At 44.4% G+C, this 25,728-nt stretch overlaps 1 protein-coding gene across 6 annotated transcripts; it reads left to right on the top strand.

The window, feature by feature from the left end:
• The first annotated feature begins 107 nt into the window (after positions 1-107).
• ELMO2 (engulfment and cell motility 2) lies at positions 108-25,726 on the top strand. Of its 6 annotated transcripts, none has more exons than XM_037402705.1 (22): positions 108-235; positions 6,645-6,768; positions 6,897-6,937; positions 7,424-7,496; positions 7,825-7,875; positions 8,839-9,020; positions 12,600-12,699; positions 12,914-13,065; positions 16,427-16,505; positions 17,130-17,165; positions 20,086-20,136; positions 20,463-20,585; positions 21,203-21,337; positions 21,780-21,884; positions 21,964-22,072; positions 22,703-22,839; positions 23,168-23,331; positions 23,414-23,526; positions 23,838-23,945; positions 24,276-24,358; positions 24,692-24,769; positions 25,336-25,726. In XM_037402705.1, exons 2-22 carry the CDS (start codon positions 6,691-6,693, stop codon positions 25,534-25,536), a joined length of 2,199 nt encoding a protein of 732 aa, XP_037258602.1. In that variant the 5' UTR covers positions 108-235; positions 6,645-6,690; the 3' UTR covers positions 25,537-25,726. The 6 variants fall into 6 exon arrangements, with proteins under 6 accessions (XP_037258602.1, XP_037258608.1, XP_037258606.1 ...); XM_037402711.1 differs by having other exon boundaries at positions 23,838-23,949; positions 25,336-25,448; XM_037402706.1 differs by lacking the exon at positions 108-235 and adding an exon at positions 2,412-4,630.
• The last annotated feature ends 2 nt before the right edge of the window (positions 25,727-25,728 follow it).

The following is a 25,728-nucleotide window of genomic DNA, read 5'->3' on the forward strand; positions in this document are numbered from 1 at the left end:
TAATGCCGTTCACAGGCTGCCGCGGGGAGCCCGGCCGCGGGCTGTGGCGCCGGGGGCGGGGGGCGGGGCCGGCCGGCCGAGGTCGCCATGGCAGCGCTCTGTGGGCGCGTGACGCGCGTGTCGCGGCCAATCGGCGGCGGAGCGGCTGAGTGACAGCCGGCGGCGCCAGTCGCGGGCAGCGCCTCGGCGGGGCAGCCGGAGCTGCCGGAGCGCGGAGCGGCCGCGGCGCGGCTGGGTGAGCGCAGGGCGGCGCGGGGGTGGGGGGCGGCGGGGCGCGGGCCCTCGGGGCCGCCTTCCCGGGCCGCCGGGACCCTTCCCGTCGGCGGCTCCGCCCCGCCGCGAGGCTTGGGCCTAGGGTTTCCCTGCCGCGGGGCTGGCGGGCCCGCTCCGTGCCCACTGTGACGCGGCTCCCGGTGGGCGCCGGGCCCACCCCACCCCGGCAGCTGGGCGTGAGGCGCGGAGGGGCCGCGCTGGGGCGGCCGAGCGGGGCGCCGTTGCCCGCGGCCGGGGCGCGCAGCGACCGCGCGTCCTCAGGAAAAAGCGGTTGAGCGCCTTCAAATGAGCTTCGGCCCCGGCTTGGGGAGGCGGTGGCAGGCCGGCTGCCTGCAGCTCGCCTGACTGATTGCACATAATAAAAAAGTGGGTTTCTCTTTTTGCCTGTTGCTCTCGGTTTCTGGCTTTGCTGAAGGGCGGCCCCTGCCCGGCTGTGTCGGGACGTGCAAGACAAGGGTCCGGTGTCACAGGCTCGGCGCCCTGCAGCCGCAGCGCGGCCCTGGACCGAGGCCTCTGGAGCAACATAGGATCCTAGAGAGAGAGCATCGGGGCCGCCTGGTTCTTTGGTTTCTCTAGCGAAGTATGTTTCTCTCGGCTTGTTATATGAAGCAACGCAGAGAACTGTACATAGCCCACAGGTTGGACTCTGCTGTCTGGCACTGTGCTGCCTGGCCAAGGAGGAGCTCTCTCCTCTGCACGCTTGCCCAGCTAGTCACTGTGCCAGCAGCCAGCATCACCTCCACCTGGTATCAGCCCTGTTGGTACCACCATCTGGAGACTTGCCAAGAGCTGACTAGGATGTTTTGTCACATCTACAGGTTTCAGAAACCGAGCCATTTGCTTGTTGACTGGGGGATTCTGCCAGGCAGCTTTTCTTTTTCATGGAATGTTCTTTCATCCTCCTCATTTTTATTCTGTGTGCAGCACACTTTGTTTTCAATCTGTAATGAAAAGAAGACTGAGTTTGTGAATAGGGAATTTCTGTTCAAAATACTACAGTTGTTTTAGCTTGCAGCTTCTCAGAAGTCTCTTGAATAGTGTATTATTACTGGCTCTGCTGATTTCTCCTTCCCTTGCAGCTACCCCTGCACCACTGTTTTGTACAAAGGAACTCGCTCTGCAGAAGCGGAGTGAATTCATCCTTGATGCATTTCAGCTTCTCTGTTGTCTGCCTGTATAAAACTGTAAAAATGCTTACGTGCTGTTGTTGAGAAGAATGTGCTGTGAGAGGCCCGTAAGTAACTGATAATCACAACTATGCAAAATTGCAGCCTGTGCTTCTTCCTGAGAGCTTCTCAACAGTCATTTCATCAGATATATCACTGGATCACTGCAACACATCCATTGTAAAATCTAACATCTGTCACCTCTCTTGTCTGCAGACATACAGTGAAATCTTTTCAAAGAACACTTTTGACAGACAACCTTGTGTTAAGAGGCTGACCTGAAGTGCCCTTTGTATTTGCAGTCCAGTCTTCATTGTCCTTTTCTGGAAAGCTCCTTCTACTGAGCCACTGATCTGCATAGGTCCTTCAAAGGGTTGTTTGACCCAGACTGTCTGACGAGTTTCCTACTTTTTAAATTTTTATATTCCTGCTTCTCTGGGTTCTGCTTAGCCAATTCATTCTGATGTTTGAATCTCTTCCTTGGTAGGCTTGTGTGGTATCTGTTCCGTGGTGCTGCTATGCAAAGAAAAAGTCCTTAAGCTTTATTTCTTTCACTGCATATTTACTGTGCATTCAATACTGATTGGAATGAGGATCGTGGTTTCCAGTCGTGAGTGGGTGCTCATTTATGGAAGAAGTCTGGGTATAAATAATCTAATGTATCATGGTAAGTTACTTTCTGAGTTTGCATGCAGCTGATAGCTTTTCTGAGTAATGAAGGCAGCATAATACAACTTTGTTGATTATTGTGTTCAGTGGTGAGGATATTGAGGGAGCTGCTGGTGGAGTGCATTGCCTTTAGGAACTGTGGGCCAATCTCTGCAGCACTTTTTTGATGAAACAGGAGAGTTTTATTTATGTGTGCTTAGGGACATGGTTTAGTGGTGGACTTGGCAGTATTAGGTTTATGGTTGGACTCTATCTTAAGGGCCTTTTCCAACCTAAATGTTTCTATGATTTCTGCAGAATTTCCCATAGTATCAGTGGTTTTGTTTTAATGTGCACTTCCTCTCCCTGAATGATGCATATTCTTCACAAGGGAGAAGACAAGGTAAAGATTTGTAAAGGCTTTTACCTATAGTATGGACATCTTTGCTTTGGCATGTGAAGTACTGTATTTCCTTGTACTCTTCAGGAACAGCTTGCAATGTTAAGTTGCAGTACTAATAAAAGGCTGTGACTGTACTGCAGGAGGCTGAAGGGAGAAGTAATTAGATGCTAATTACTCCTGGGTATATTTGTTAAAAGCATTGCAGATTCAATTCTTAACGCTCAAGAAAGTAATCTTTGAGCCTTGCCTCTTCACTGTGTGTTTGCTGTACCCTTGAACACTGAATGGATTTCAGTGGTTTCTAGCCTGAGTTAGTTTGCCCATGAGAGAAGTAGTTACCTATTTGGTTACTGCAAGCCAGTCTGATTATTGGAGATGGTGTGTGCTTATGCCATATGACTGAGATTTCTCAGGCTTTAGTTGCTGAATGGAGAACAAGTGGAAATCACATACCGTTTGGGAACTGACTGTTTCTAGACTTGATGGATGGAAACCTGCATATTCTGCAGATTTGTGGGCGTCATGGAAATTGGGCACTTTTTGTTTGGGGAATATGTACAGAGCTGGGCTACTGCTTGTATATTAGTAATTGCCATAGTGTACTGAAAAGATTTAGTTGATGAGTTATCCCTGTTTTGAGATATTGCTACAAAAGACATTTGAAAGGCAAAATTATTTTTTATTTATTTATTTGTGTGTGTAATTCAGGAAAAGGAAGCAAGGAAGACTGATACATAGTTTTATTAGGTTCATCTATCTCTTTGTGAAACAGAAGGGTTGCGTAAGCTCCACATTCTTATGGCTGATGCTACAGAGTACAGTTTAGCAGGCTTTCTTGGTTCTGCTGTGTCTCTTTACACTGTACTTGAATGTTAGAGCAAGCTGGGTTGTTAGGACCAGGAGGGACTCTTCTGACTTGCAGTGTGAAATGCTTGGCAGACTTTTCCTATTGTCAGAAATGTCAGGTATTGGGTATTGACTTTTGAACAGGCTGAGGATAACTTGCATAGGTGGGCTTGCTATGGATACTTAATAATAAGCACTGTACAGGGGGCTGCAGTCTTCTGAATGTATCTGGGTTCAACGCATTCCTGTCTTTATGCAGATTCCTATACAATGAGGCAAGGTGCTGTTCTGGTCCTGGGTTCCTTATGCTTTATTACTTGAATTACTAGTTTACTTTGGACAAAAGAAGACCAGCTGCTTCAGAATGAGTGTCGAAGGAGGGAATACAGTCCAATTTGCTGATTGTAACCGGTATGAAAATAGCACTAGCAGCTGTGTATGTGTTTAGGGTTAGAGGCCTCTTGAGAACATATGTGCTACAAGTTAACATGTCTTACCTTAGCAAAGTATGAATTGTGTGTTTCTGTCTTGGAGTGAGAGACTACAACACCGATAATCAAAATTTGTGAAGAAAGTGGGGTCTGTTAACAGCACGTGCTCTTGGGATTTGGAGACAGTGTTTCCGTAGGACAGCATATGCTCAGTGCTTTCTGTCTGTGAATTAGCCTAGCCCTGTGGGCTGCAAACCCTTCTTTGAAACACTAATTTAACTTCGCTCTCATATGAGTAGTCTTCCTTTGTGTGACCTCACCTTTTCTAAGCTGGAGGTTCTTAACCTGATGCACCTCTTCTGAAGAACAGGCTTTCCTATTTGGTATCAAGATGAGAGTCGTAAAATTTTTATCCAGAGCAAATATTGGAGTGGGAGATGACTTAGTTGTCTTCCCTCCGAGATTAGGAAGTAAAATACCAGGTGGTGTTTGTGTAACTGCTTTACTCTAACTTGTAATTTTGGATGATAGGATTCATATAAATGCTTTTCTGTCACTGTCCCCAAGACCATCTCAACCTGATTGGTGCACTGAGTCTGTTGCTTTTCCAAGGCTATCTCTTTCTTGGTATGTTAGTCTGAGCTGATGTGTGCTGCTTATCTGAAAGGTTGGAGATCTTACTTATAAGGAACTGGCAAAGCTGAACCTAACTCGACTGCACTTGTCTGCATGAGATGTGTTTAGTCTTACAGTAATTTTGTAGGTTTTTAGGAAAACGTAAGCCGTTATTGAGATTGATGCTAAAAAGGAAAGAGAAGGCCAGAGGGAATACCGACTGACTGCAACCATCTCTGTGAGTTGGGGTAAGCCGTGCACTTTCAGAATATCATGAAATTCCGAACTTGGCTTGCCAGATACTTTTCCAAGGGGTGGGATTGTAGAGTGGACAAAGTCTGGCTGTTTTAGGAGCGGAGACGGATGACGTTCCTATGCACGTGCAATACCAGTCTCCCTTTTGGGTTGGCTGAAGCTGCAGATAGCTCTGGAGTTCAGGCTTCCTGGATTTCTGTAGGATCTGCAGAGACCATACATGTGCTGAGAATAGAGCAAATTGAGCAAGGCAGATTCAGAAGGGCTTCTCACGGTAAACAATGTTTATTTTAATAGGGAAATGGCTGATTTCTCTCTCTTGCAAGTGCCTTCCTTGTAAAGCAAGTATCTCTGATCTGATGGAGACTTGAGGGCAAGACTAGCTGCAGTGATAACACTGGGCATTTCCAGGAGGTGCTATGAAAGAAACATAAACATGCAACCCTTGTCCTCAATTCCAGCAAGCAGGAGTGATGATAATGTTGTGACTCTCTCAGAAGGCTGCACCAGGAGATCATAGCATTCTGTTTTCCTATGTGAGAAATCTTCCTCAACTGGAGTGAGAAAATAGTCACAGCAGGCTGGGAAAAGGGGTTTGTGAGTGTACAAATGCAGAGAAACTTCAGTGCGCTTGAGTTTTCCTATCTCTCCATGCAGTGGTACCAGTCTCTGCAAGGGAAGCAAGGGGTATATGAGCTTCATTAATTGAGATCATCAGCAGATCTCTAAGTCAACGTCTTACACAGGCCAGGCATACATGCCTTTTGTGATAGACTCAGCTAATTTCATAGAAGTTTCCTTTCCCGGGTCAGTCACGTCCAATTTCCTGGGCCAGGTATCTCTGCAGCCACTTGGTCTTTGCTGATATGTGGGAAGTTCTCTCTTCTTTACTGTCCTTGCATCAGGAAAATTCCAAAGGCAGCTGGTTTCCCTTCAAGTCTTAGCATCTCTTTCCCAGTTGATCAAATAAGTCAGGAAAGTATGTTAATCATGAAACAGCTTTCCTGCTCAGCACTGTCTCATGTCAGTTCTGGGAAAGGGGGACAGGGTTGCCCCAGTAGGAGAAATGGGAACTTCCATAGGAGCTGGGAAATTGTTTTTGGACGCTTACAATCTCATTCTGGTTATGCTGGAAACTGAGTCTCAAGAGGAGTCCTTGAGGACAGGACTACTTTTGTGGGTGGTCAGATATCATTTTTGGCAGCTTGAAGCTTTTGTTCCTGAGAATTGCTGATGGGGAGGTTGTCTCTCTGTGGCTCTGTAGGAGAGAGCAGGGCTACTCCCTCCACCTGGGAGAGGATTAAAAAGGAACTGAATAAGTACATTTTTTTACAGCCTCTTACTATCAGATGAAGCACAAACTAGCATGTCTGACAACTGTCTGGGACCAAACCCTAAACACAAGCTTATGCTCTAAGGCAGATAAGGAGTGAAAGGTAGACCTTCAGAGCAAACGCTGAATTAACTTTCCTTCTGTGATAGATATTCATATTTTGGATTTATGATGTTATAGGAAGGGAATGGGATAAAGCTAGCTGCCGCCCTGCCTAGGAGCCTGTTTGGGTATCCTGAATGGATCAAGGTATCTGAGAAATATGAATGGGGCATCAGTAAACACCAGCCCATGGGATGGGGGCCACCTGGACAGTATGTTCCCCCTCTCACGTACAGGCAGTAGGTGAGCGTAGGGAGCTATTGCTTTGCTGACCTGGCAGTATGGGCAGTGGGTGGCAGATGGGGCTTTGCTGATCACAGCAACTCTCCTTCTTGTCTGAGTACCCCAATAAGCTCTCAGAAGTTTTCCGTAGGTGATAACCTTGAACTTACGGTTTCACAATGTGCTGTTTTAGCATGAGGCGCTGATCTCTAGAACACTGGGTGTTTTGTCCCTAGCAGACCCAGCAAACCATAAGGCTGATCCCATGCAGTGTTTTGAAGCTTGGTGTTAGATGCAATGTAACAATTGAAATAGTGTTCAGAGCTGCTCACTATCCTTTCTCTTAACAGGTGTGGGAGTGCGCTGTTGTAAAGGCACCTGGAGGAGTCTGGAGCAATGCCACCACCTTCGGACATTGTGAAAGTAGCTGTTGAGTGGCCAGGTGCCAATGCCCAGCTGCTGGAAATAGATCAGGTGAGACGTGGTAACCAGACACGGGAGTAAATGCATCACAACCTTGATACTGGTACGTGGGAAGCATAAAAGTGGGCAGTATTACTTTCTGGCTGAGAGGAACCATGGACTCTCTCTTTCTGTTCTAGAAAAGGCCTCTTGCATCCATCATCAAGGAGGTCTGTGATGGGTGAGTAGTTCTCTGGGAACCCTTATGGAGAAAGTCTCTTCCCCTGACAAATCTTGCTGGGGTACTGTGGAAGGTCTCTGCTGCTTGTCAAGATGCTGCCTGCTGCCAGTTTTGGCCATGAAGAGGACCAGAGTTTAAATTGGGAAGAAAAGGATCTCTGGGAAAACAGAGGCTTTACATCCTCATTGCAATTCCGAGTGTGTGCATATGTATGCCCCTAGGGTCGGTGTGTCTGAGGACTGGCCTGTTTTGCTGTTCCTGACATGCAGGCCTCTTCAGACCTTCCACAGAGCTTGAGTTAAGAGTAGGCTGAAGTCCCATCACCCCCTCAAGGATGGCGTTTTCTCTCCACTTTGGGAGACCTGGTTTCCCATGCTTTGCTTGAAAGTTCTTTTCTACTTTCCTGGCATCAAGCTCCTGTTCCTAACTGAGAGCCAGAAGAAAGATGAGGAAGAAGCTAATGTGTCCTTCTTCTTCCTCTGCCAGGTGGTCATTGCCAAACCCTGAATACTACACCTTGCGGTATGCTGATGGTCCTCAGCTGTACATCACAGAGCAGGTCAGTGTGAGAGGCAGCAACTTGCTGATGTTTGGAGTGAGTACAGAATGCCTTGGACTAGTGTCATGGAACAATAATGTCACTAATCCTTGAGGGGCAGCATCTCTGCTATCAAAAATACTCGGACTTGAATGGTGTCATTCAACTGAGGAGCTTTGTATTTCTCCCTGTGCATGCCCATAGGTGCAAGCACTCAGTGACTCAATACCCTCAGTAGGGTTGTGTGGTGTAGGAACCCCTTTACTTGTGCATACAAATATGCACTGTAGGTCCAGTTGCATTCTTTCCCTCCACTTTTCTGCAGTTTGAAGTTTATGTTTTCTTTCAGACTCGCTGTGACATCAAGAATGGAACTATCCTACAGCTGGCAGTCTCCCCGGTAAGTGCTTCTTCCCTTTTTCTCAGTAGCTATTCTCCTAGGACAGGCTGTTTCTTGCCTCTCAGCTTTTCTTTCTCCTCCCCAAATTGTAGGGAGTTTACCTTTGTTGTGGTAATTCTGCACAATGAGGTGCACACACTTGTTTTCCTTCCTGGTTGTGGTGTATCTTTCCTTTGGATGCTCTGCCCTTTATAGGACTTTATGCAAATAAATTGTCTACATTTTTATTGCATGTCCTAGATTGGCACGTTGTAAAGCACCTGGCAGATGCATTCTTAAATAAGAGTATAGTTAGTACTATCAGTTGGAAAGCAACAGTACTGGTGACTTAATGCAGAAATTAAAATGAGACAAATTTGATGCAGAGAGGGTTTGTTCGCAATGAATTCTTGCTATTGTGACCTCAACAGCTGTCTTTTGCAGATTTGCTGCAGCTTCCTTTTTATTAAAATTTTTAAACCTTTTTTGTGCAAGTGTCATGGCGTACAGCTGAGAGTGAATAGAGCAGGAAGAAGTTATTTGGGCAGGAGGTGGTTGAGAGGATATCATTTATCTGTGTCTGAGAAATCTTACAGAATGTCTTGTGGATACACAAAAGAAGCTTGTGCTTCTCTTTGAATCTATGAGAGATTTTTTTAACGCCTTATTTGTTTGATGGTCTCACTCCATATTTCTATATCCACCACCATTCACCTCATCAAGAAGAAAACCAAGCATTTACTCTAAGATGTAAAATAGCATTTTTAACCACCTCCTGCTTGGCTGTAACAGTTGCTGAGTGCAGCCTTTTTTAGCCTATCTTAGACTTGCTGATTGCTGCTACTTACCATGTCATTGCTGGTATCTCTCTACCCTTGCTGTGTTCTCTCTGCATATCCACGAACTTCTGACAGAATGCTGATGCTGTCAGAACTCAGCCTGCAGGTGACTTGTCTGTAACTGGGGTCACCCCTTTCCTCCCAGTCTAGGGCAGCTCGCCAGCTGATGGAGAGGATCCAGTTGCACAGTATGGAAGCCCGACTGGATGCCATGAAGGAACTGGCTAAACTTTCTGCAGATGTCACCTTTGCCACAGAGTTCATCAACATGGAAGGGATTACAGTGCTGACACGGCTTGTAGAGAGTGGGACCAAGCTTCTGTCCCAGTAAGTTTCCTGTATTCTGGGACTCTGGAACAGGGCCTCCAATAAGGGGCTAATTTTGCTTGCAGAAGTGGCATTATGCAACTAACCTCACAGCAAATGCCAACCTATTGAGACAAAGTCTTTCTAGTAGTTTGCTAAACCTCATGAGGCAAAAGAGGAGACATTTATGATGCATGAAACTTGCATTGAAAGGTCACTTTGATAATTTAAATTATTTTGATTACCTTTCTTGTGGTCATAATCTCCTGGAGCAGTTATTCACCTGTTGTCTAAGGGAGAAGGTATCCTGTGAAAACCCACATGCAGTTGCACACAAGAACAGCCCTGTAGAAGTGGTGGCATGTACATGCCAGTTAGCAGCAAACATGTTGTTGGCTCTTGTATACATGGTCAGTACTTTTTGACCTGCATGATAAGAAGAGTTGCTACAAAGGCCGAAGGTCTGTTTATCTTAGGGAATGGAAAGGGCTACAGAATGTATAGCAGAGGAAGTATTATCAGTCTTCAGTCTCCAGTAGTTTCTAACTTTTGGGCTTCCTGAGCAGAAATTGTATCTCTTTGTTTAAGAACCTTTGGATATTTCCTCCATAGATTTTTCATCTTAATTTTTAAATGAATTTAAACTTTTGACATCAACAGCACTGTGTGGAAATGAAGTTCCAGTTACTTGTCCTATAAGAAAAAATACTTTATTTTAAACATGTTGCCTAATATTAATTTGGTTCTCTCTACATATTTTGTTATGAGAAATTGTAAATTTCTCTGTCTTATCCATACCATTCATAACCATATAGATTTCTCACTCATACCAGCCCTTAGTTATGCCTTTTCTAAGCTGCAGTCTTAATCCATTAACACTGTAACTATGGCAGCCATTCCAGAGTGCTGATCATTCTTTCCATGCTTCCCCTAGCTCTTAGCTCTTTCCAGCACTATTGTGCTGTTGTGGAGAAATTTCCTTGTAACTTTTCATCAGTTTGAAAGCTGACCATTTAATTTCTACCCTTTTGCTTCTTGTCTTTCAGTCAGTCATTAATGCAGGAAAGAGCTTTGGTTTTACCCCTTAGCAGCTGAGTGGGTTTTGGGTGTGGGGTTTTTTTTAAGGTGCTTAAGTGAAGCACCTCATAAAAATCTTCAAATTCCAGGAGTTGTGCTTAACTGTTCTTGTTCTGACTTACTGATTTGTTCAGAGACCTTCTGTACTGTGGTGGGTTAACTTCAGCTGCCCACCAAGCCACTTTCTCATCCCCCCTCTTCAACAGGACAGGGGAAGAAGACAAGATGAAAAAGCTCATGGGTTGGGCAAAACAGACTTGACTTGGAGAAAATTAATTTATTTTTTTGCCAATTAAAAATAGAGTGGGATGGTGAGGAACAAAGACAAAAGTAAAACCACCTTCCCTCCACCCCCTTCTTTCCTGGCTCAACTTTACTCCTTCACTCTCCACTTCTGCCTCCTCCCCGCACCGAGCTGCACGGAGAGACAGAGAATGGGGGCTGCAGGCAGTCCATAACACTTTGTATCTGCTGCTCCTTCTTCATCACACTTTTCCCCTGTTCCAGCATGGCGTCCCTCCCGTGGGATACAGTCCTTCACAAACTGCTTCAGTGTGGGTCCCTCACAAGCTGCCGTCCGTCAGGAACAGACTGCTCCAGCACAGCTCCCCTGTGGGCCACGGTTCCTGCCAGAGAACCCGCTCCAGCGTGGACTCCTCTCAGGGGGCCACAGCTCCTGCTGGGAGCTGCTCCAGCGTGGGCCTCCCACAGGCTGCAGCTTCCTTCAGGGCACATCCACCTGCAGCGTGTGATGTCCTCCATAGGCTGCAGTCTGAATATCTGCTCCACCATGGTGGCCCCTGGGCAGCAGGGGACAGCCTGCCTCACTGTGGTCTCTCCACAAGCTCCTGGGGAGTCTCTGCTCTGGAGCCTGGGGCACCCTCTCCCCCTCACTGACCCCGGTGTCTGCAGGGCTGTTTCTCTCACATATTTTTTCAGTCCTTTCTCACAGCTGCTGTGCAGCATTTTTTACCCTTTTCTTAAATAAGCTTCCATAGAAGTTCTTCCAGCCTGACCGATGGACTCAGCTTTGGCCAGCAGCGGGCTTGTCAGAGCCGCTTGGGACTGGCCACGCCTGGTACAGGGCTGCCCCAGGCTCTCCGCACAGAGGCCACTCTGCATCCCCGAGTTGCCCAGACCCTGCCGCGTAAACCTAATAAACATATAGATGTGAAACGTAACTTCCCCCTACAAAAGCTGTAGCAGCTCTTCCCTGTTAAATATTTCTTTTTCTTCTAGTGGTATTGTTCTTTTATAATAGATTTCCCATATCTTTCTGGTTTCAAATACCTAAATGCCTGATGTGTCCTTCAGATTCCTGCCTGAGTCCTCTTTAAAAGCTGGGATTCTATTTGCCACTTTCTGCAGAGCACAATAAGCAGTTTGGCAATGTTTGGTTTTACCATGGTTCCTTTTGAATTCTTCAGTGAATATCATCTGGTCCTGGAGATCTGTTTTTCATATTAATAGCGAGTTCCAGAATATCTTCTAGTGATGTTCAAATGACAGATTTGAAGACTTTTCTTCTCTCAAAACCAAACAAAAAACCTTAAAAAAAACCAACCACTCAAACTCTGATCTGTAAGTTTTGCTAAGCACATTTAGAATGAACTCTGATGCAAATAATTCACTTTGCTTTTCTGCTGCAGTTGTTCTGTTTCATTGAAAGCACTTTTAAAGTCTTGATAACTTACTGTCGTAACTTTTATAGGTCTTCTGTTTTCTTACATATTAGCAACTGGTATTTTTTTCAGCATGTTTTGCGACCTTTCCCTCCAACTTTTTTACCTGTCTGTCTTGTGGTTGTGTTAAATTTTCCACAAGTCATTCTGTGCTTTCATTTTGTTTCAAGCCAGTCGCAATATTTACAGAATGACAATTCATTTTTCTTTGTTTTTCTCTGATGTTAATACACGTTTGTTCTTTTTTGTGTGTGTGGAGGGGTTATAATTTCCCAAGATTTTTGCAGGTTTTGTGATAGAAATTTACTCTGGAGCTCAAATCTAACAACAGCTGAAAAACCTAGCGTTTGCAGATGGCTTAAATTTTCAAGTTAAAAGCTTAAAAAGCTTCCCCCTTTTCAAGTTGGTCTTTTTTTAACTAACAGTCATTATACTGAATATTCTGGGGTTTTCTGGGTTTTGGCTGGGTTTGGGGTTTTTTTCCTCTCACATGAAAGTGTTGAATTAAAGTGGTAATATTTTGCACTGCTCAAGAATAAATACTGTGTTGCTGCTTCTCCCATGGTTCCTTTAACTAGCCAAGTCTCTGGTAGCAGGACTAGGGACTTATCGTTGCTAGTTTTAACTTACGCTTGTAATCAGGAAAAATAAAATATTATTCTACAAACAATAAAGTTATCTTCGTAAATACAAATATTTTATTGCTCTCCCAGCTGCCAAACTGTAGCCTGTTTTATTAGGAGAAGGTGGTGACGTTTTTCTCTGAGCCAGCTTATTCAGCCTGGACAGGCTTTTTCCTTGCTACCAGATCTTCTTGTAAATGCATTCTTTGTTTTTTCAGTTACAGTGAGATGTTGGCTTTCACCCTGACTGCCTTCTTGGAGCTCATGGACCATGGTATTGTCTCTTGGGACATGGTCTCGATAACCTTCATCAAACAGGTGAGTTTGGGTGAAGGGGGTGAGTGGATGCTATTTCTTTTCACGCTTTAATGCAGCTTCTGGAAAGAGCAAGATGACTCTGAGAAGCCGAGTACTCACTGAGAGCACAGTGCACCCCAGTTTTCTGAGCCCTGTCTCCCTGAGCTTGTCTCACTCACCACCACAAGGTTACTTGGATGGGCATCTGTTGACCTGCTGGTTCATCTGTTTTTAGATTGCAGGGTATGTGAGTCAGCCTATGGTAGATGTCTCCATCCTTCAACGATCCCTAGCCATTCTAGAAAGCATGGTGCTAAACAGTCAGACTCTGTATCAGAAGATAGCGGAAGAGATCACCGTGGGGCAGCTCATTTCTCATCTGCAAGTGTGAGTGTCCACCAAACAGTGGTGTGAATTAAGTCAATTTTATGAATATCTGTTAATCTGAAAGTGCATCCTTTTTAAGTTTAAAACACTTAAAAGATGCTATTTTAAAAGTATTACTGATGTGATATCTTACTTGAACTTTAGGATTTCTGACATTTCAGAAAAAAAGTAAGATCCTGCAAAAATATGTTCTGTGTTCTGGAAGCACTGAAGCACATGAGTGTATGTCTTGAACAAACATATTTTGCTTTAACAACTGCACAAGTGTGTTCAGTGTTTTTAGTAAAACAGCTTCTCAAAGCTTCTGGATCCAGTCATCTGTCACCTTCACCCCTCTTTAAATTGTCTCCAGTAGAATCTAAGAGCTCATCTTACGGTTTTTGCCCGCATATTAAGGAAGAAAACAGTGGCTTTTCTTGTTTTTTTGCCCACCTCCACTTCCTCTCTTTCCAAGCGAACTGACAAATTTCTGGCTTTTAAGGCTGTTTGTCTAGGTCAGTTCTATTCTTCCATAAAAAAAGAAGCGTGCATTTCTTACAGCACTAAGTAGATGTGGGTTTTTTTCTTAAGCCTTCTAATTCTGAAAATGTGGCAAAGCACCATTTGTGAATATGATTACTATTCCTTAATCCATGAACAGTAGTTTAACAAAATTATAGTGCAAACAATGTATTGCATCGATGTCACTCTGTGCTTAGAGTGTTTGTACATTTGAATTTGGTTAACAGAAAAGCTAAACAAGTTCTCATGAACACTGCAGCAACTTTGTTCTGCAAAGAGTATACGTTCTTTGAGCTTTATAATTTCTATTTTAGTAAAACACAGGTGTGGTCCTAATACTGAACACACTTGTGCAGTTGTTTAAGCAAAAAGTCTTTGTTTAAGATACATACTCATATGCTTACGTGCTTCCAGAACACAAAAGGTTGCTGAAGAAAGTATCTATGCAGGGAATATTGTGGAAAAGGAGGCTGGAGAGTGAGTCAGAATTTGCTGGTGGTTGTTTGGCAGGACTGTCAGGAGGGAACAATCTGTAACAGAAGATAGGTTCTGGAAGAACAGGACCATGGAAACAAGTCTGAAAGAGACAAGTTAGAAGAGGAGAAATGAATTTAAAATTGTTTTGCTGTGTCAAAAAAAAAAAGCAGTGTAGTGAAAAGAGCAGCAGACCCTGAAAAGGAGGGTAGAAGAGGTGAAGTGACAGACTTCAGAGACCTGTGAAGCTTGGAGGCCCAAGGAAAAGCTAGGATGATGCAGGAGTATTTGCATTTTTGAAGTATGGCAGATTGACCAAAATGAAGAAGGTTTGGAAGGGAGCGATAGGATTGAGAATATGGTTGTTTTCCACAGATATGCCATGGATAAATGCTAAAGTGGGAAAAACAACTATTTAAGCTAAGAAATGTCTTAGCTTTAAGTGTTTTATAGAAGTTTAATTTTTGTATATATATATAAAAAAAATTAAGTGCATGTGTACACAGAGAAATTCATTTAGGTGATGCATTAGACTGGTTAATCAAAAGAGCTTGAAGTTCTGCAGAAGTCTCCCAAGAGTGTATTGGATCTGGCTGAGATGGGGTAAATTTTCCCCATAGCAGCCCTCATAGTGCTTTGCTTCCTGGTGGCAGCTGGAAAGGTGTTGATAACACACCAGTGTTTTGGTTACTGCTGACCAGTGCTGGCACAGCATCAAGGCTGTCTCTCCAACCTTCCCCCCTGTCACCAGTAGGCTGGGGGTGGGCAAGATCTTGGGAGGGGACATAGCCAGGACAGCTGACCCAAACTGACCAAAGGGATATTCCATACTATACGATGACTGCTCAGCAATAAAAACTAAGAGAAGGGCAGTGGGGCGCAGCATTTTGTTATGACATTTGCCTTCTGGAGCAACCACTGCACGTACTGAAACCCTGCTTCCCAGGAAGTGGCTGCGCATCCCCTGCTGACGGGAAGTAGAGAATGAATCTTTTGTTTTCCTTTGCTTCTGCTTTATTAAACTGTCTTTATCTTGACCCATGAGGTTTTTTTCCATCTTATTTTCTCCCCTGGCTTGCCCTGCTGAGGAGGGAAGTGATAGAGCGGCTTGGTGGGCACCTGGCATCCAGCCCAGGTCAACCCACCACAAAGGGTAATAGCATAGCGAGAAACAAATTTGGGGGGTGGAAAAGAGTGTGACTGGCATTTGGAAGCTTATGCAAAATATCACAAGTGAAACCACCTGCTGTGCGTGATCTAGGAAGGACTAAGCATCCTTTACCTGAAGAAGCTCTTCAGTGAAAATAAGAAAAAGACATGTGGGTTGGGCCAATATTGAGGTTGGAAAGGAATGCCATAAAGAGAGGCATGCTTCCGCTCTTAGTTCCATTTGCGTTTGGTGGCTTCCATTGACATAGGGGAGAAATATTACTTGCTCCATACACATTTCTAGACTGCAGTATAACTAGGCTTTGCAGAGATAGCTTCAGCATGGGAAACAAACTGTGGTGGTGCTGAACTCTGAGCTCTGCTGATGTCATGGTTTAACCCCAGCCAGAAACTAAGTACCACACAGCCACTCACTTGCTTCCCATACTCCCCCGAGGGTTGGAAAGGAGAATCGGAAAGGAAAGTAAAACTCAAGGGTTGAGATAAGAACAATTTAATAATTAAAATAAAATAGGAGGAAAAAAACAAAACAATAACAACAATAATAATAACATTTATAATGAAAGTGCGGGAGAAGGGGAGAGGAATAAAATCCAAAGGAAAGAGAGTAAAAAAACCCAAGTGATGCACAATGCCATTGCTCGCCAATGCCCAGCCAGTCCCTGAGCCGGGATCAACAGTCCCTGGGCACCCCCTCACCCAGTTTATATACTGAGCATGATCTGTGGTATGGACTATCCCTTTGGCAAGTTTGGGTCAGTTGTTCTGGCTGTGTCCCCTCCCAATTTCCCGTGCCCCTGCAGCCCTCCTGCTGACATGGCCCAAGAAACTGAAAAGCCCTTGACTTAGTATAAACACTACCCAGCAACAACCAAGAACACCAGTGTGCTATCAACTTTGTTCTCACATCAAATCCAAAACACAGCACTGCACCGGCTACTAAGAAGAAAATTAGCTCTGTCCCAGTGGAAGCCAGGACAGCTGGGTTGCAGTGTGCACTATCTTCTGAATAATGGAGCTGAGAGTCAGCAATTTCTGTCAGCTTTTTGCAGCCCTTATGAAGGTTGGATGGCATGCAAGTAGGTTACTTGAATCCTGCTTGTCCATTGAAATGCAAGATAGCCATAATGGATGTTCTTATGGTGCAGGCAAAGAGCAGGCTGGAGTGTTCTATACTGTCTTTTCCCTCACGATCCTCCCATTTTTGTTTCTGCAGCTCTAACCAAGAGATTCAGACATATGCCATTGCCCTGATCAATGCCCTCTTCCTGAAGGCACCTGAGGACAAGAGACAGGTTTGTTCTTGGTTCTTGCCTTTAAACCTGAATAATGGTTGGTGACTGGCTGTTTACTTTATGCCTCAGAAATCATATTGCTGGGCAAGGCAAACCTTACCAGGAACTTACGTAGCTGTTTCAGTGTGGCAGCGTAGGACCACCTAGCCTAACAAGACAAGTACCGTCTTGTTAAAAATGTGTTCCGAAGCAGCACAGATATGTTTAGGAGATGCTCAGAAAGGGATCTGAAAGACCTTGAGAGATAGAAAGTAATCCTTTATACAGTGTGGAAATTTTTTTTTGAAGAAAGCTGATTCTGTATGGGAGATGTAGGCTGGGTAGAGTCCTTGGGGTTGTATGTACTTACTAAATAAACACCCACCTCACACTCCCCCCAGAAAGGAGCCTTTCTTAAGTTATAGGGGGATATTCCCACTGGCAAATGTGAGAAATAAAACACCTGTCCTGTTCTGAGGACACCCCCAAGATCTCAGCTACGTGCAAGATGTACATATGTCTGTTTTGTGTAGCTTTGCTGTGTTAAGCCTTTCTTCTCTAGTGCCCCATTTGTGCCTTATTTCTGGACTCTGAGCTAAATCCTGTCTGCTTCTCTTTGTGCCTTTTTTTGCTTTCTGCCAGCAGGACAAGCTGCTTAACCCCCTAGACCTGCCCATCACTGTAAGTAACTCAAGCCTGGGGGCTGGTCACGTAGAACTGTAGGCGTGTTAGCTTTTCTCCAGTTAATGCCTCTTTGTAACTCAGAGATGATGCATACAGGCTTCAGGTTGTGGATGAGCCTAGGGAGAAGGGTGGGAGGACTTCTGGGGATGTACTCAGATTATGAAGGAGAGAAGAATCAGTAGCAGGAGAAATTTTGAATGACCTATTGTGCACACAAGATAATAAACGTGATTGTAAAAGGAAACTGATACTACGTGAACCAATTGTAAAAAAGAAGTCTGGGTCTCCTTACACTTACTACAGCCCGAGTTTATCCCCCTGATCTCACTTGCATTAATGACAGTTTCATAACCAGCTGCATCCTTCTAAAGGTAGAGCTGCTGACTGGGGGCTAGAGCATACATTCTGCCTAATGGGTGACTTCTCCCTTACAGGAATTGTATTATAAGAACGTTTTTTGCCACATGCTATCTCCAGGGGAATCGCCACTCTTGTTAATAGGTGGATTTGGAACCTTCTGTATCTTGAGATTCTGGTACATTTTTTCAGTTTTTCTGAGTGGCACAGAGAATGCTCCACTTTTGCCAAGGATGCAGTGCCTTCAGAGGGGAAACTGTGGTCTCAATAAATGGTACATAATTTCTAAAATTAGTGGGTATGCTTCACACATGAGAATAAGGAAGGACATACTCCCCTGTTGGTAATTTGGCCAAGATACTAAACTTAACAGCAAACAAAATTCCAAGGGATCTTCACTCTTTTTTTTTTTCCTCTTTTCTTCACCCTTTGAACACAATCCACATGACCGCAAAGGGCCATGAAGATGATTAAGGGACTGGAGTATGTTTCATATGAGTAGAAGCTGAGAGATTTGGGATTGCTCAACCTTGAGAAGAGAAGGCTCAGGGGAGGGTCTTATGAATGTGTATAAATATCTGATGGAAGGAAATAAAGAAGAGGGAGCCCAACTTTTCTCAGTGGTGTCTGCTGACAGGACAAGAGGCAATAGACACAGCTTAAAGCCCAGGAAATTCCATCTGAACATACACAAACAAAAAAAAAAATAATATGGGGGTGTTCAAACACTGGAACAGGTTACCCAGAGAGATTGTGGAGTCTCTGTCAGTGGAGATATTAAAAAACTGACTGGACACGGTCCTGCACAACCTGCTTTGTCTGATGTTGCTTGTACTAGGGGGGTTGGACTAGATAATCTCAAGATGTCTCTTCCACCATAAATGATTCTGTGATTCTATGACCTCATCAAGCAGCAAAGTGGGCATTATTGGACTCTCAGCAGAACGTAGATTCCCTCAGCAGTGGTTAGGCTATGTGCGTGCTCATGCTTCTTACTGTGCTATTTAGAATTGTTAGTTGTCTTTGTCCTTCCCACTGTTTATTGGCTTCAGTCACCTGTTACTTCATCCCATGTGCAAACTAATTCCTTCAGAATAAGAGTTCTTTGGTGTTGCATGCACAAACAAATCCTAACAGCATGCCCTGTTCTGTTCTCAGTACTACATCTCACAAATCATAGTAAACAATAATGACTCAGAGGGCAGTGTGCTATCTCTGAAACCACTTCCTGCTTCATCTAGATGCTTCTTAGATCTATCTTCCACTCAAGAACTGACTCATTTTGGTTGTAACATGAGCGCTGCTGAACTTGCAGCCGTTATGGCTTGGCTACCAGCCAGCATATCACTTTCTTACTTTAGGAAGTTTCTGTCTGGAGCAAAAGTGATAATAGGGATTTGGAATGAGGTTAATATACACACTTTACCAGACTCCTTCTAAAGCCGGTCAAGAGCAGGGTTGATATGAGCGGTTGGAACAGTCTTGGATTGCTCAGAATGTACAGCTGACTGAATGCAATTGTCTAAGACTGCACATCTGCTGCCAAGTCTCAATCTGCACTGCATAGGAATATGAAGAGATCTGAGACTGGCAGTTCTTTTGGACTTTTTCCAGATGATGCATTGCCCAACAAGTTTTTCTTACCCAAAGATTTTGCTTATAACAGCAAACTACTGATAATATTCCATTTAGACATTAGCACTTGTGCCACTCTCCTAGCAGGTGTAATGAGGTCAATGGTATTTTAAAAAGTGCATCTTCGCAATTTACAAGGAAAGCACAGGTTAGATTTTTGCAGGTGCATGTGTAATTTGGTCCCAGAACTGAAGGCTTGCAGCAGATCCTTGCATCTGCTGTGACTGTTTCCCATCATGACTTGATGGTTGGGAGACCCTCCTCATCTGGGGAAGGAAGCCATGCAGTAAAGAGGGAAACTGGAAGCTTTCCTTTACACATGAAAGTTATTTACCCTTTATTTTTGTAAACTGAAGTGCTTCTGCAAATTGTCCTTTAGCTAACTCCTGAACATCTCCTTAGGAATTAAGACAAAGAAAATGTAAATTTCAGAGGGAGAGCTTTTGAGAGGGAGACCTGAAAACTCCATCCTCTAGCCCTTGTTATCTTGGTTGTATACCTAGGAATGGAAAGCTTTGAAATGCTAATCAAAGGAACCTCTTATAGATGACAGATTTTTCTGGGCAACCCACAGTATGCTCTCTGCTGCCCTATCTCCTGATATGGAAGTGTATCATTAGATGTCCAACGTTAAGCTAAATTTTCTTCTGTTCTTTGACTACACTAGTGCTTTCTCCAAATTAATGATGTTTTGTAGGGGAACCACCCATGAGTTCTGTCATGGTAAAAATGACCCTTGCATCCCAACTTGATGCTTGCTTTGTGGTGAGGTGCCATGCTAAATTGACAGTCTGTAGTAAAAGCACTTTGTTGTGTGCCATTGCTGTGCCCAATTCATAGGCTTCCTTCTTTCTCTCCTTTCTGCCAATGTGGGCTTTTTGTTTATATTTCACTCATGTTATTTCATCTCTAAATTCCACAACAGGAAATGGCTAATGCATTTGCCCAGAAGCACCTGAGGTCTATAATCCTGAATGTAAGTATGTCTGGAATGACAGAGTGCTTCCTAATGTTCTCTCAATAGAGGTTTCACTTGTGCAGAGTGTAAACTCTGCTGCCCTCAGGGCAATTCCAGAAAAGTGACTCTTTCAAAGGTTGGAGCCACTTGTTCAAAAAGGAGTTATCAGGATGCTTCTTTCTGCTGTTACAGAGCATTATCATTATGCTTCTGATGGAATATGGAGGTTGAACAGCTGAGTCTTCACATACAGAGATGTACATGCAGCCTGCCATATGCCTGTAGCTAATATCTAAGTTTTTGTTTGTATTCCCTTAATTTCTACCCTGTCCTTTATTTTACAGCATGTGATCAGAGGAAACCGCCCAATTAAAACAGAAATGGCACATCAGCTGTACGTGCTGCAGGTCCTGACCTTTAATCTCCTGGAAGAGAGAATGATGACCAAGATGGATCCCAATGATCAGGTAGGTCACTATTAGCGCTGAGTAAGATCTGACAGAATAGGACATACAAGGGGCCTTATTCCTGAGCTACTTTACTTCCTAGAATTGACAGCAGATGGTGCATAATGTTTCAAAACCACCTCTCAAAATTAGGGTATGCTTATGACCATCCTGCTGTGGGACTTGTAGAGATGTAAGTGGTCACTGGTTCCTTTCTTGACCGGTGTGATGACAGCTGTCAAAGCTCATTACTCCACCTATGTGGAGGACACATCATTTTATCCATTTCCTTGCAGTCTACAAGGAAGCTGGGCATTTTTAAGGTGTCTGTTACTCAGTTCTTAAATGCATCGTAGTTTTGAGGGAGAAGTGCTGTAGCATTACCTGAAGGCCTGGGCATTTACTTTAACTAAACTTTGGACAGTTAAAGGAAAATGCAAATATTTTGCATTACCCAGTGTACTGAAACTTGATGTTTTGAAATAGATTGCCTCTTCTTACATGGTGTTAATGACCTTTGTCATCTCTCTGTATTCACTGTGTGACCTCTGGAGACAGAGGTGGGACTGTGCGTTATGTGAAAATACTGCCCTAGTGACTGATCACATGTTACCATTTCCCTGCCTTCTGTCCTTCAGGCACAGAGGGACATCATATTTGAGTTGAGAAGAATTGCATTTGATGCAGAGTCTGACAGCAACACCATCCCTGGCAGTGGAACAGAAAAACGCAAAGCCATGTACACCAAGGACTACAAGATGCTGGGATTCACTGTATGCATCTAGAGAGAGTGTTGACTGTAAAGCATGTGAAGGCAATCTAAGTGAGCTCCGTCAGAGTTGTGGGGAAATGAGGAACAGAAATAGCTGTTCGCTTTACCGTACTTCTGTATCTGAATTTTAGAAATTCAGCTATACTGAGACTCCCAGGGATGATCATTATGAAAATGCTGATTGGTTAAGTGCCAGAGCTCGTTAGGCACATTCTCTGGAGATATTTACTTACCATACGAACCTGTTCTCTGAAGAACTTGGAATCGGCCTCTTCTCTAGAAAGTTTGGATAGCATTGTCAGCCGGTGTCCAGGTTTACCTCTTGGACAGATATGACGGAGTGTTTGATGGACAGGCAATTGTAAAATTTCAGTCAGAGAAGGTTCTTACACAATTTCTTTGAGCTAATTTGTTTGGGTTCTTTCTACACACTTTTTTCACAGAACCACATCAATCCAGCCATGGATTTTACTCAGACTCCTCCAGGGATGCTGGCATTGGACAATATGCTCTATTTGGCCAAATTTCATCAGGACACCTATATCAGGGTAAATGAAGCTGCTAGCTTTTGCAGATACCAACAGTTCAGCAGCTCTTCTTAGTGTGTGTTGCATCCTCTTCTTTTAGATTGTTCTGGAGAACAGCAGTCGAGAAGATAAGCATGAGTGCCCCTTTGGGCGCAGTGCCATTGAGCTTACCAGGATGCTTTGTGAGATCTTGCAAGTTGGGGAACTCCGTGAGTACTATTTATTACCCTAGCTTTCCAAGTTGCTGGGCTGATGCTTCTGGAAGTAGCTTACAAGCTGACCAATTTCACTTCTGCCGTATAAGGACAGGGGGAGCTTGGAGTCTCAGTGTCCCAGTGATAATACTGTTAACAAAGTAAAGTAAGAAATTTTGTTGTGTGCACTGTGCTTCTCCTGAAAAACTAACACAAGTGGAAGATTTCAACTTCCTGAAGCTTCAGCAGGGTGCTGTGTAAAAAAAAACAACTCTAGAAACCACCATGAACTTGAGAAAAGTTTAGTAGCTCTGACAGTCTCAAAAGAGCATTCTGAGACAATTAATTGCTATAAGAAATTCTACCAGAGGAAAGCAGGAGGGAAACAACTGCAAGCAGTCATTTGAGGGGTCTAGTACAAAAAGAGCATGAGTCACAGAGGCTTGCATGGTGAAGCATGGGGTTAGCAACCATTCCCAATATAGACTGTCTATGGGGAGATGAAGCACTGAACTGTCTTAATTTCTCTGAGTTAGTACTATTGTACACCGTCAGGATTCTGTCACAGTAGTGGATTTTAGTTACTCTTAGTGTAGCTTTTGTGCAGTATGCTCACATAGCTGTGGTTTCTGTTTCTTCCTGAAGCCAATGAAGGCCGGAATGACTATCACCCCATGTTTTTCACCCATGACCGTGCATTTGAGGAGCTATTTGCCATCTGCATCCAGCTGTTGAACAAGACTTGGAAAGAAATGAGGGCAACAGCAGAGGATTTTAATAAGGTCAGAGTGGAGAAGAGGTATTGTTGTAGAATCTTTTGCAGAACAGCATGTGTTAACTCAGCCTGTACACTTGGTTAAAGAATAGGGTACAGAAGGTATGACAGGACATTGACGTGGTCTGTGAGGGAGGATGGTCCAACTTTTATTTTGTATGACCTGAGGTCATTCTTTGTTTTTCTGGATCTTCAAAGTCACTAGTATGTTGGTACTTTTGGCCCCCACTATTCCATGTCAGTTCTTCGCTGCCCGTGAGCTGTGCCGCAGGTTCACTGCTGCCATTAACCAGCAAAACTGTGAATTGCTTTTTCTTCCTGCCCAATGTCTTTAGGTTATGCAGGTTGTGAGGGAACAGATCACACGGGCTCTCCCCTCTAAGCCAAACTCCTTGGACCAGTTCAAGAGCAAACTGCGCAGCCTGAGCTATTCTGAGATTCTACGACTACGCCAGTCTGAGAGAATGAGCCAAGATGACTTCCAGTCACCACCTATTGTGTAAGTGCCTAACAAAAACAGTTGCCTTCTGTGCTTGCCATTACCTCCGTTTTCTGCTTAATCTTCTGTATTTGATTGCCAGGGAGCTGAGAGAGAAAATCCAACCCGAGATCTTGGAGCTGATAAAGCAACAGCGCCTGAACAGGCTTTGTGAGGGAAGTAGCTTTCGAAAAATTGGAAATCGCAGAAGACAAGGTGACAGTGTCTACTGCACTTTTTCATGTGGAGAACTGTATGCAAATAAGGTCTAATGGATTAATCTGTCAGCAGGCATGTTCATGTTGCCAGAAAAGAAAGCTAGTTACCTGGGCTGTCTATACCAGCCAGTAGTTTGGGGTGGAACAGATGTGCATTTCTAAGAATGCAACCCTCCCCTCGTGAACAGGAAGCAGTGCTGAGGAACTGGAGGAGTTAGAGGGGCTGGGTGGGGAGACTATAACACAGTGGATGTAAGGCCTTATGGTGAATGATCTTGCTCAGCTTACTCTACTTGATGTGTATTCCAGAAAGATTTTGGTATTGTCGCCTGGCTCTGAATCACAAGGTGCTGCACTATGGAGATCTGGAAGATAATGCGCAGGGGGAAGTGACCTTTGAATCTCTACAGGAAAAAAGTAAGTCCCAATTACTGCTCAGAGCACACTGCTCTGCTGTCTAGAGGCTGTTATGAGAACCATCCTCGAGATGAGAGAAAAAGAGCTGTGGCTGAAGCCCTTACTGAGATGAGATCAACTTTTGGTCCTTGCCCAAATCCTTTGAGTCTTGGAATTGTTTCGTATTTGTTGTAACAGCCAACCATCAGGATGTGTTACTGGTAATGTGTTTTGGAAAACTGCAATAATGAGCTACAAAAATGGGAGCAATGCTCAGCTGCAAAGAAAACAAAGTTCTGTCTTTTCCTAGTTAGGATTTCTTGTTCATGAGTTTTACTTTTTCACTGTTAGTTCCAGTTGCAGACATCAAAGCCATTGTCACAGGGAAGGATTGTCCACACATGAAGGAGAAAAGTGCACTGAAACAGAACAAGGTAAGTGCTCCCTTTTTGCCTATAATTAATAACCAGTGCTGTAGGGCTGAAGACTGTGAAAGCAAGCAACTGGAGCAAATGGTGTTCCACACTGCAGGTATATTGTTTACAAAACCCATCTCATATCTGGGCTTTTTCCTAGCACTCATTTGCGATTGCTAGGTGCTGTGAGCATTGTCTGGTTGTGCTATAGGCTATTCAGAGTTGCTCGGAGTACCCATATGGGAAAGTGCACTGAGCTGCGGCAAGGCAGCCTCTCTTGTTGGGTTAGGAAGCAGAAGGCACTGTGATGTTTTGTTCAGTCCATAAGTGAAAGATTCTTTTTTCATTCAGGAAGTGTTAGAATTGGCCTTCTCCATTTTATATGATCCCGATGAAACCTTGAACTTCATTGCACCTAATAAATATGAGGTAAGAAGCATTGCAGTTAAGCAATATAAAGCAATTAACTTCAGAGATTAAGAAGGATTAGTTGCTTCTCCTTAAAGGTTTGAGCAGATGTCTCCTGCTAGGCTCATTCTTAGAAAATGTTGCTAATGCTTAGTGTGAATCTTCCCTTTTTATTTTATTTTTTTTTATCTTTCTTTTTCAAGGAAAAAATACTCCTGCACTAATTTCCCTTAGTCTGGACTGCTACTTTCTTTCCTCCTATGCAGTCAATTGTTCCCTTTTCCCTGTTCTGTAAGACATCAATGCCTAAAATAGCTTTGCTTTTTCTGTTGGTGTGCCATCATAGAAGCTCACGGCTTTCTAGAGCCACAGGACCGTGCTTTCCTCTAGGCTTCTGACTTCCACGGGAGATCGCTGTGGAGGCACTGTTTTGGGGTGGGTTGTTTTCAAACCCCATAGGTTAACTCCCTCCTGCGTTTCCCCTTTTGGCGCTGTATAGGAGTGTCTCAAATTGTTGCATAGATGGAAAGATTCAACAGAATGTATCGTTTATGCTTGGAGTTGTTTAGTGTCCTTTTTCCCTGCAGTACTGTATTTGGATTGATGGGCTCAACGCTCTCTTGGGGAAGGACATGTCCAGCGAGCTGACTAAAAGCGACCTGGACACGTTGCTGAGCATGGAAATGAAGCTGAGGCTCCTGGACTTGGAGAACATCCAGATCCCGGAGGCGCCGCCGCCCATCCCCAAGGAACCAAGCAGCTACGACTTCGTGTACCATTACGGCTGACGGGGCGGGGCGGGGCCGGGCCGGGCCAGGCAGCCCCGGGGCGCACCGCGGGAGCCGCCGCTCTGCTGCCCGCGCCGGCCCCGCTGCCGCCCGTTCGCGGCCGGACCGCCGGCTTGCGGGGGGCGGGGCCGGCCCTCCCGGCGCCGCACGACTTTTGTACGCGCCACAATAATAACCAGTAGCGCTCCTGGC

The sequence above is a fragment of the Falco rusticolus genome, chromosome 10 (genome assembly GCF_015220075.1).
Source record: "Falco rusticolus isolate bFalRus1 chromosome 10, bFalRus1.pri, whole genome shotgun sequence".
Classification (NCBI taxonomy): Eukaryota; Metazoa; Chordata; class Aves; order Falconiformes; family Falconidae; genus Falco; species Falco rusticolus.

Coding starts and splice junctions, on each gene's coding strand:
- ELMO2 (XM_037402705.1), top strand. CDS start 6,691: ATGCCACCACCTTCGGACATTGTGAAAGTAGCTGTTGAGTGGCCAGGT. Junction 20,137..20,462: donor TGAGGTCTATAATCCTGAAT/GTAAGTATGTCT, acceptor TTTATTTTACAG/CATGTGATCAGAGGAAACCG. Junction 21,338..21,779: donor ACAAGATGCTGGGATTCACT/GTATGCATCTAG, acceptor CTTTTTTCACAG/AACCACATCAATCCAGCCAT.